Source organism: Solanum pennellii, chromosome 1 (genome assembly GCF_001406875.1).
Source record: "Solanum pennellii chromosome 1, SPENNV200".
In the NCBI taxonomy this organism is placed as follows: Eukaryota; Viridiplantae; Streptophyta; class Magnoliopsida; order Solanales; family Solanaceae; genus Solanum; species Solanum pennellii.
This window is the reverse complement of record NC_028637.1, coordinates 5,274,924-5,286,217: the sequence shown is the minus strand read 5'-3', so window position 1 is coordinate 5,286,217 and position 11,294 is coordinate 5,274,924. Positions and strand designations below refer to the sequence as shown.

The following is an 11,294-nucleotide window of genomic DNA, read 5'->3' as shown; positions in this document are numbered from 1 at the left end:
TTAATACAATTCATCTTATACTAAAATATAAATAAACAGGTTATCATGATACTTATAAAATACTAATTGAAGCTATATATATAAACGAAATATTAAATTTAAAATATATTTCTTTGATACATTAAATTTCATGTCCAACACATGAAAAGATACTCAAATTCACAATTTAAATTAGATACTTAAATTTTTATACACATATACTATTATTTGATACCTTAATATATACGAAATATAAGTAAAAAGAAAACAAAGAATCATTCTATCACGTGATACTTACAAAATACTATTTGAATCTATATATAAACGAAAAAATTAGTGGGAAAAAATTAGGAGAAGTTTTTGGGGGGAGGCGGAAATCTTGGTAAGGTAATTTTGGGAAGGTCATTTTTTGGGGGAAAGGAGTCATGCATTGGGAAGGTAATTTCTGTTTTACCTTGGTAAGGTGAATATTGCCTTTTTAATATTTTAATGTATAAAATTTAATTAGTATCATTTGAGATAAAAAAAAAGGGATTTTTGTAATTTAATACATCAGTAGGGAATTAATGAAATTAAATAAATTAAAGTAGTGTATTTTAGTAATTTTTTCTAAAAATAAAGGGCAATATGAAACCCAAAAGTGGTCATCGAAGATATTTATAAGCTCATCGAAGAACAAATTTTCTACAATTTTCAATAGTTAAATGATATTCTAAACCTTTTCCATTTCTATCTTTTCAAAGAGGAAAAAAGGAAGAAGCTAGAATGCTCCAATCATAAAAGTAGAAGCAATCCAATTAATCCATGACAACCCAACTAAACTAATTAATTTTTTATGCTAAGCTCATTTATTAATGATGACTAAAATCAAAAGTGACAAGCCGTCTAGATCTCTTGGACAATTAAACCAAGAAAATATTTTATCTACTAGTCAAAGGTGGATGACTCCACTTATTAAGGAAAAAAAATTAATGTGATTAATGACATTGTCTTTTATAACATTTTTTAACTATAATGTTTAATCAAGAAAATGACAAAAATCATAACACATGTTTGATGATAAGCTTAAAATAATTTGTTTTTGAGTATGTTTAGTATCCAATTAGATATTTAACATTTCATGTTTATTAGATTCAATAGAAAAAGTGGATACAAAGATTTAAACAAGCAACACAAAAAATATAGTAGACATTAAAAAGATATAAGAGAGTAAAAGGGGCATTTTATTAAACTGGTCAAACTGGCTTATAAACACGTATCAACATATTAGTGAACCATCGAGCTGTTGAACCATAATCAATAGACAAAGCTAAATGATCACGAATTGAATCACTTCACAGCTTATAAGCTGATCAAACTGACTTTTAAGCACTTGATAGCTTATCCATTGGATCAACATGGTATTGAACCACAACCAATGACCATAGCAAAACGATTACGAAAACATATTTACAGACAAATGACATGCCTTTAAACCTAGCAAGAACCAATGTAGGCTTGATGATGCAGAGGGGATCAGATGTACACGCGACGAGGAATAGATCGTGTGTTTTTCAAGAATACGACCTAACCAACCCGAAATTACAAAAGGATCTAGACTTGAATAAACCACCAAAAAGGAACCTGGTTGGAGATTCTTGTGGAACTGGATTTAACTCTCCAATGTTGCCTTTCACTCTAAGTATCGTCTGTCCGATTGTCTGACGAACAGATTCTATGATCTTTGCATCAACAGGATACCCTGACGAATCGCGAACATAGAATATATTAACAGCTTTGCCAGCTCTAGTTGTTACTTCTGCTCTGGTGACTGTGAGGCTATTCTCGCGGAAGATCCTAGTAACAGCGGAGAGTAGTCCTACTCTGTCCGTGGTACATAGTTCTAGTTTCAATCCCTGGAAAGACACGAGAAAAGAATGAAAAACAATGTTCGATTACAACGGAATCCAAAGTCTACAAGACAAGAAAATGACATTATAAGACTCCAATATTTTCTTCCAAGAGGATATTTCCAAATCTATCTGACATCACTGAGGTAATACATTAAAATTGTAAGACATCATCAGACAAATAATAGACAAATAGATTGCCAGAAGCATGCACTAGACATGCTTAGAGAGACACATTTACTCTGATAAATAAAATATACTTCAAGGTTTGTCTTTTCTCTTATAGTTTCTCGTCCTTTGATATTGTTTCTTGTACTTCGATCATCATAGTATTTGCTTTGCTATGTTGCTTTAGATTATTTTTCCTTGAGTCGATGGTCTATCTAAAACAACATCTATGGTAGGGTAAGGTCTGTGGACGTTCTATAAGGATCCGGAAACAGAATTTGATCAACATAAACAAGGTAAACGATATAAATTGACACCAGTTAATTCAAGCACCAATTACGAAACCAGATTCGTGTTCTTACACACGAAAAAGCTAGCTAGAGCTGAATAAATGTTGAATAATGGATATAAAAAGACTTTAGGAAGTAAATCAGTAATGCTAACCTCAGACACCCTTCTTTCTATAGCTGCTTCAAGACATTGAATCACTCGTTGGCGCTCTGCGTCTGATTTCACCGGGGAACCATCTATATGTCGTATGCAGTACTCCTTCAATGAGAACAGAGTTTATCGTTTTAGTTCACATATTTTCCGTAAAAAAAACAATGCTAGAACGAGCGGAACGAATAGGAAATTCTAGTACCTGGTGGGCTATTGGTCCTTCAGCATCAACATTACCATGGAAAACCACATACTGCATATCGGTCAACGTACAAATTGTATCAAATAGAAGCTTTGGTCTATCCTTGCACCGGATTGTCACAACGGAATAGTCCCTATCTTGCCAATTAACAACACTCACATTAGGCCTTTCTTTTTCATCCAATACTTCACCAGCAGCACGTTCATAGTCTCGGTCTGCAAACATTAGCTGGTGAAGCCTTCTCTCGGTATGAGAGACCCCGTCAGATACTATTGTCTTAGCATCCCTTAGTTTATTGCTACATCTAAGTACATTACACAAAAGTTGCTTCATCATAGACAACCTTTCCGGATCATTAATTGTACCTCCCGTTTCCTCATCCGTAACTTGCATTATAGCTGCTGCTCGGGTGTTATGAGTCCACACCTCAGCATTAACCACATTGCATTTGAGATTCATGAGGACAGCGCTCATCTCAGACAATAGCCCTGGTCTATCACTTCCGATTAACTCAATTGAAGTGTAGTCCATTCCTGTAGTAACTCCAACTGATCGTCTCATTGATGACGCGAAACTAGAATCCGGACCAAGAGACTGAAAATGACAACCACAAAAAAACAAATTCAGTTGCTTTTCCACACCAATGCAAAAGCACAAGTGCCAAACTTTGGCACACAGGATACAGCTCACCTTCATGATATAATCCAACATCGCTTCGTCTGTAATCTTGTTCCCATCTTGATTAGTCACATTGAAAACTGCAACAAGAGTATCAACTTACAAATCACCCCTTAAAAAATGAGGTAAATTCCATTTCCAAAGAGAAAGGAACAAATTCTAGATGTTGCTCAGACTCTCCAAAAATGCACTACTTTTAGAGGATCTAACACGCACCCGTCAACACATTTTTGAAGAGTCTGAGCAACACTAGAGTCATAAATTCCTTTTTCAAAGTGAAAGCAACAAATGTTACATGTTACTCAAACTCTCCAAAAATGCACTACTTTTGGAGAATCTGACACACACCCGTCAACACATTTTTTTCAATTTTCAAGAATTTGAGCGACAAAGGATGAAATGAAAAGTAAAGACAAAGATGATTACCATCCATGAACCATCCACCATCAGATGAAATATAAGCCTTAGTGATAACAAGATTAAGATCAGTTAAAATTTGTACCACCTCTAAAAGTATTCCATGTTTGTTAGCACTATCCACCTAGAAAGTTAAACAAAATTATAAAAGATCCCCCTTTTTCACTAGCAATAAAACAACAAATAACCTAAACTCACACAAACCTGTATTACAGTAGCATTTTTGCAAGAATCATTGTCAATCACCACTCTAACATAAAGACAATGAAAACATAATGTAAATGCAATGCCTTAGTGATCAATAAAAGTTTAAAATCAACAAATTGAAGAAATAATACCTTGGTGGATTCATTCTTCTGATAAATTTTTCATATTCATCATCCATGATGTTCTGAGAATAGCTAACTGTAGCTTTAGAAACAAAAAGATAAAAACACAAACAGAGAGAATCAGCATTACCAACCAAGAATGTAAAGCAAGTATTTTTAAGGAAAGGGGCAAAATTAAATTTGACTAGAAAAGAGTAAAAATAACCAAATAATACCGAAGAAGGGCTAATTAAGAAGGCTAAAAGGTATTTGTACACTACCTATATTTGGGTGTGTGTGTTGGTGGGGCTATATGTTTATAGCACAGGTGGAGCTAAGTGGGGTTTCGATAGCTTTTTCATACACCACGATGAATACTTAACAAAATTGATTAACAGCAACGAAAGAAAAAGGAGATTTAAAAACCCAAACTCCTAATTGTGTTATGTATGTGTGGAAACAGCTCAAAAAAACATCAAACAAAATAAGTAGTTGGAGACACCAAACAAAATCAGACAACTAAACAAATCTACCAAATCACACAAAGCTAAGAAAAAAAATACAAGAAAATTCAAGATTGACCCATCAACACAAAAACATTCATGTATTGAAATTAACAAAAACAAACTCAAGATAACAACTTTTACCCACCCACCCACCCCCAAAACCCCCATAGAAAAGGAGGAGAAGAAATGGTAAGTACCCATTACAATTTCTTGAAGATTCTTGAATTGGGTCACCAAGATTTTCTTGAATCTCTCAAAAAACACAGAGAGAAAGAGAAAAACAAGAGGATTGTAGTGGTCTTGTGACAGGATCTCTCTCCCAACTACATGGTAACTGAATCTTGACCAGCCCCCACTATAAATAAAATACTCTAAAATAGCAATCTACTAGTAAAATTTATTATTTTACCAAAAATATTGCTTCCACTATATAGTTAATTTTTGTTATAAACTTTCCTTTAATTGACAAGTTCAATTAGGAAAAGAATGAAATAATTTTAGGTATATAAATATTTAAAGTTTATTTAGATTATAAATTAGGAAAAGATTTTATTTTTATTTAAATTTATATCAAGCCAAACGATGTTATATATATTTATTGGAAATGAAGAAATATGTATCTTTTTGCCTTATATGCAACAGGAAGTCGGGGACCAGAAAAAGTTGAGCAGCTTTCACATAGACAAACATAAAAATTATATTTATATATTATAATTATAGTTTGTATAATTGTGTTGCATAGTAAACATGATATGACTATTTCGCTATACATATATACAAGAAAAGTTAGACTATTTCGTTATACATATATACAAAAGAAACAATTGTATAATTCATTGGCTCCTCTTTAGGTTTGTATAATTTCTCTAGCAGGTCATTTGTACAAATTGTTGTCAGCCTCTCATTTGTATAAATTGTTGGTAGCCTCTCAATTGAATTTTATGTGTTTGTATATCTGTATAAAATTTAAATTTGTATACAACTGAATCGAAATAAAACATTTGTATATAAAATATCGTTCTCTCGCTTTATACAAACATAAATTATGCATTGTATTTTATATTATTTGTATTTGTATAAAGCGAAAAAGAGCGAAAGACAAAATAGAACTATGCGGGAGAGTATTTGTATTATATAATTATAAGGGTATATGATGAAGATATATGTATTTGCATGTGCATATACAATTTTCTCTCGCTTTACACAAACAGAAACACAATTTATACATATCTAGTTGTATAAAGCGAGAGAGCCGAGAGAGAGACTGGCGAGTGAAAATTTCAGGGAGGGAGACGACTGGCAACAGCTTGCTACGGTGCACAATTAAATCAAATTGTGGTTATAACATGTAGTTTGAATTAATAGTTTGTCATCATATACAATTTTTCAAAAAAGTTTCATAAATTATACAAACAAATTTTCCTTTTTATCATAAAATATAGGAAAATTGTATAAAATAACAAAATATTAATTAAAATTAAATGCTTATAATCACAGTTTCATTTGATTCTAATCCATAGCAAACACTTGTCACTCCCCTCTCTCCGTGATATCTCACTCACTTCTCTCTTTCGCCTCTCTCACTTTATACAAACACAAATTTATAAATTGTGTTTGTGTTTGTATAAAGAGAGAGAAAATTGTGTATACAAATACAAATACATATTTTTTCGTTGCCTCTCTCCCAAGATTCCTCGCTCTCCACTTCTCTGATCTCGCTCACCTCTCTCATCTTATATAAAAAAAAATGTATAAATTGTGTTTGTGTTTTATAAAGCGAGAGAAAATTGTATATATAAATACAAATACATATCTTTTCCTGCTATACACTTATGATTATACAATACAATTTTTTTCCACTCAGTTCCCTTTTTTCTTTCTCTTTCTCGCTTTATAAAAATACAAATTATACCAAAAAGAATACAATATATAAGTATAGTTATGGCATACAAATATGATTTTATATTCACTAAACCTAAAATTTACAAGCAATTTTTCTTTTCTTTCTATATAGTCCTCGGTCTCAATTTATTTGTTTTTTTTTTTATTTAAATTCATTATTTAAAACAAAATAAAAAAATTATCTACTTTTTTTTTTATAATTTTTTTGGTAAAAAATTTGCACAAAATATATTTCTAAAAAATAAAATTAAAGATATTCTGATACGTTCTATCTATTTTTAACTTAACATCATATATATATATATATATATTTTTAAATTTCATCACGCTAAAAACAGAACAAACAAATTAGAATAAAGGAGTATTATGTTTTCTCCCTCCCTCACCCCTCATCCAGGAGCGGACTCACACTTTATCGAGGGGCGTCAAGCGACACTTTTGTGCCTGAAATATATTTTATGTAGAGGTTAAATTTTGACTTTTATATATTTATATATATAATATATATATATATATATATCTTCTTTTAACATAAATTTTGATATATATATATATATATATATATAATAAATTACATTATTAATAAAGTTATATTCATAATTTCACTAAAACACTAAATAAAAAAGCATAATTTAAATTATGTCCCTAAATTTAAATCTACATTACCTCACTTTATCCACACATATTTTCTTTTTATTCGCATCAATGTTTAATTATATGTTGGTGTGATATTTTGAAATCTTCTCGAACATGAGTTCTCCAAACTTGAAAAATTAGTTTTGACAATATTTTACCTAAAAAAATTTATTTTTTAAAAGGACATAGCCTTAATTTTATTTTATTTTTAAAAAAATAAAAATAATTCATTTAAGAAAAGGAACGAGAGGGGTATGTCACCACCCAGCGTATTTTAGTAATTGGTTGGGGAAGTTAGGTGAGTTTGCGAATATTGTACTCTTTTCCTGAATTTGCTTTATTTGATTGGACAAAAAGTTTTTAAGAAATAAATTTAACATATATATAGAAATAAAAAAGTACATTTAGATGTGATGCACATAAATCTTTCAATCACCAAAAAAAGCATCCTACAAAAGATAGAAAATTTTGTAAAATATGGAGTGAATAATTAGAATTTCTATATAATATTATCTCCATTCATTTTTAATTGTCGCAGTTTTTTCTTTTAGAGTTAAACTATAAAAAAAATTAACGAATATTTTACAATATGTTTTTCTATCACATTGAATTATTGATACACAAAAAAATTACAATTTATAATACTTTTGCTATTGTTTTTGAATATCTAAGAAAATTTTATTTGAAATATTGAATTAATGTAATTTAATTCAATTTAAAATATTAATAAAATTAACTTCGAAAAATGCAATATTAAAAATAAATGTGGACAGAGGGAGTACTAGATAGAAAAGTCAGGACAAATTAGGGCTCAATATATATTATTTTATTTGTTTTAATTTATATGAAACAAATAAAATTAGGTGAATCAACTAATTTTTTAAATATATTTTTTATTTGTTAATTATATTTTAATATTTTTAATGTACTTTTCTAATAATATTAATAACACATGCGATATTTTGAGAGCTAATTAATTTTAATATATTTTAAAAATATTTTAGATAGTTAATTATTGTGATCTATGTGGCACATGTTAAATTATTTGAGTTGATCAAATTTTAAGTATATTTTTGAAAATATTTAAATATGTTACTCACTCTTGTGGCACATGTAAAATTTTGAACTCTATCAATTTCTTTTGGTATGGTTTTTAAAAGTTTTAAATTTTTAATTATTGTGACTTATAATACTTTGAATTAATGCAATTTTTAAATAATATATGTTATTTTCAATGTCTCAATTTAAGTGGCATGTATTAAATTTTGAGAGCTAATCAAATTTTTAATATATATTATTGATAAAACTCTTAACGTAATTTTCAAAAAATATATGCTACTTCCTTGTTCCAATTTATATGACACGTAGAAATTTCGAGAGCCAATCACCTCTTAATATGTTTTTGAATATTTTAAGTTGTTTGATTATGGTTTATAGTCCTCTTAAAGTAATTTTCATATATGTTACTTCGATCCCTTCGTCCCAATTATGCAGTACATGTGAAATTTTGATAGTTAACCAAAATTTTAATATTTTAAGTTGATTTTTAGTGCTATTTTCATAAATACATAATATATTAAAACAAAAATAAGATAGATAAATTAAAACAGATATAATACTAAATCAAAATAAAGAAAGTGTAGGAGAAAGGGCAAAACAGTCAATTGACCCGCTGACCCTGAGCACTTCTATTCTCTTCTATTATAATTTTGATATTTTATGTAGTTAAGATTGTGATTTATAATCCTCTTAGTGTAATTTTTAAATAATACAAGTTACTCTCTATCCCAATTCAGTATATATGAAATTTCGAGAGTTAACTAAGAATTTAAATTTTTTTAAATTTACTTTTAGTACCATTTTTTTATAAATACATAACATATCAAAAGAAAAACAAGACAAATAAATTAAAATGGATATAATACTAAATATAAATAGAGAAAGCCAAAGAAAAAAAACAAATCGATCAATTGACCGACTGACTCCAAGCTCCTTTATCGCTTCTATATTATAGAGTAATTTGCTCAATTAAAAACGAGAAAATGGAGTATCAAATAAATAGAGAGATAAAGGAGTAAACCACATATGTGTGCGATAGACTTACACTATGTTTGGATCATTGTTATCCATTATATTGTATTGTATCGTTACTATACCTACAACGTTTATTTTGATTGTTACTTAAAATGTATTGTACTGTATTGTTAAATTTCGTTGTGACGTAACAATGGAAACCCTTATTTTGTGGAACAACCAATTTGGTGAGCTCACATATTAAATCATAAATATAATATTGTTGGACAATATCAATATCATATAATTAAGGCATATTTATGATTTACTTAATTTATAGAATTCATCCCAATTTTAGCTTTAGTTCTAATAATTTCCTAGTTTGAATAGTAATTTCATATCAACCATAATTTCCTAGTTTGAATAAGTAAAATCAATTATACATATCGTGGCATGGGTATCCATAGAAATATTCATCACTTATAGGGGACACACATTATTGATCATTACCTATTCTTAAGTTAATCAACACATTAAAACTTCATAAAGAGTCCAATATACAATTTTGAGCATTGTGTGTGTGTGAATTTTATAATTTTAAACTATCTATATATAAAATAATGTATTTAAATAATTTTTAATTTTGTGAACTTAAATATAAAATATAAAAATTAATACATATATTATTTCGAAGGAACTAAAACAGAATATAAGACATATAAATTGCAGAAGGAATATTAAATACGATTTAGCTTTTTATTATATATTTTTGACTATGTATATTTTATATTAAAAATTTAAAATTCCCTATTAGACCAATATTTTATTTTCCATGTACAAATGCTTAAAAACATGTGTTTACGGTACATGTCTCCACCTAACACACTTCTCCTTACCAACATATAAAGATTTTAGTGATATTTTTAATTATAATTAATAGAAAAAATTATTTTGGTCAGAATGATAAAATAACATATTTCGCATTTTATTTTTTTTGAATATTTTTATCTTTTAATTTTAATACTTTTAAATTAAAAAATGAAAAAAAAATCATCTTATTTTAAAATAAAAAGGTTATTATAGACTTTTCAAATTTATCATCAAATTCTGGCCAAATTTTCTGATCATTTAGCCTTACCCCAAGTAATAAATAAAAATAATTATTGTTTGGATGGAGATGGAGTGTGTGGGGAAAAATTATTCTAGTTCTTTGAGCGAGTGTTTGATCATAAATTTTAAATTAAATTTTTAAATTTTATCTTTAAATATTTTTTTGTTCATGAAATTTTATTAGACTTTTTTTTAAAAAATGGTTTTTAAATATAATAGTGAAAAATTTCATTTCCATTCAGAATATTTCAATTTCTTGAAAACTAAAATATGTATTGTGCAAATTTTGAAACTATAATCGAAAACTTAGTCTTCGATAACATTTTGTGTTCAAAGAAAATATTATGATCCGTGCATGCATCTGTTGATTTTGGTGTGTCCTTTTCTTATTTTTATATTTGAATTATTAATGGTAGATTCTCTAGAGTATTTTTCATGTTTTTATTTTGATGGTAGATTAATTAGATATGTAGCTTTCAAATTTTATTATTTTCAAAGCTGCCATTATACACATCACGCCAATCTAGTCCTATATACACCGGAGGTGTAACGACATGTTTAGTCGATTCGAGCAGTAGAGTTTATTTCTGATAATAACTGATTGGGTCGACGGATCCTGCGACGGACCGTCATGGGCACGACGGACCGTCGAGGGTCTCGTTCCAAAACACTTCAACTCTGAAAAATTTGGGTACGGGGATCAACTCTCTGAACTTCGCGACGGAACTGCAGCACGGATCGTCGTAGACACGACGGACCGTCACAAACCTTTCTACTGAAATTGAGTCTCTGAACTCTGTGAAGACCCTGCAGGACGGACCGTCGTAGGCACGACGGGCTGTCACGAGTGGCGTAATTCCACCCGGGTTGGATTTCTGCTAAAGTTTTAAAGGGGTGTTTTGGACTATTCCTGATTTTAATTATAAAATTAGTAGGTTAATGTTAATAATTTATTTAGTCGGGGATTAAAGGAGATAACCTTGAAATAAATAGTGGGTTACTTTTATCATCTTTTATACTTAATCACATGATAATTAGGGTAAAA

General features: G+C 29.1%; 1 protein-coding gene across 3 annotated transcripts; it reads right to left on the bottom strand.

Annotated features, from left to right (window-relative positions):
• Positions 1–1,181: 1,181 nt before the first annotated feature.
• Positions 1,182–5,040, bottom strand: LOC107011371 (ACT domain-containing protein ACR4-like). Of its 3 annotated transcripts, none has more exons than XM_027918492.1 (8): positions 4,786–5,040; positions 4,113–4,179; positions 3,979–4,024; positions 3,784–3,898; positions 3,370–3,437; positions 2,680–3,273; positions 2,481–2,585; positions 1,182–1,874 (listed from the first exon to the last, which is right to left on the bottom strand). In XM_027918492.1, the coding sequence occupies exons 1-8, from the start codon at positions 4,787–4,789 to the stop codon at positions 1,533–1,535; spliced, it is 1,341 nt and encodes a 446-aa protein (XP_027774293.1). In that variant the 5' UTR covers positions 4,790–5,040; the 3' UTR covers positions 1,182–1,532. The 3 variants fall into 3 exon arrangements, with proteins under 3 accessions (XP_027774293.1, XP_015066332.1, XP_015066341.1); XM_015210846.2 differs by having other exon boundaries at positions 4,113–4,185; positions 4,786–5,039; XM_015210855.2 differs by having other exon boundaries at positions 4,113–4,185; positions 4,793–5,039.
• Positions 5,041–11,294: the final 6,254 nt, after the last annotated feature.

What these genes read in the sequence shown, in the direction of transcription:
- LOC107011371 (XM_015210846.2), bottom strand. An exon ending in AGAAGAATGAATCCACCAAG is followed by an intron (nt 4,025 to 4,112) that starts GTATTATTTCTT and finishes TCTTTATGTTAG; the next exon opens with AGTGGTGATTGACAATGATT. An exon ending in TGTTGGATTATATCATGAAG is followed by an intron (nt 3,274 to 3,369) that starts GTGAGCTGTATC and finishes TGTCATTTTCAG; the next exon opens with TCTCTTGGTCCGGATTCTAG.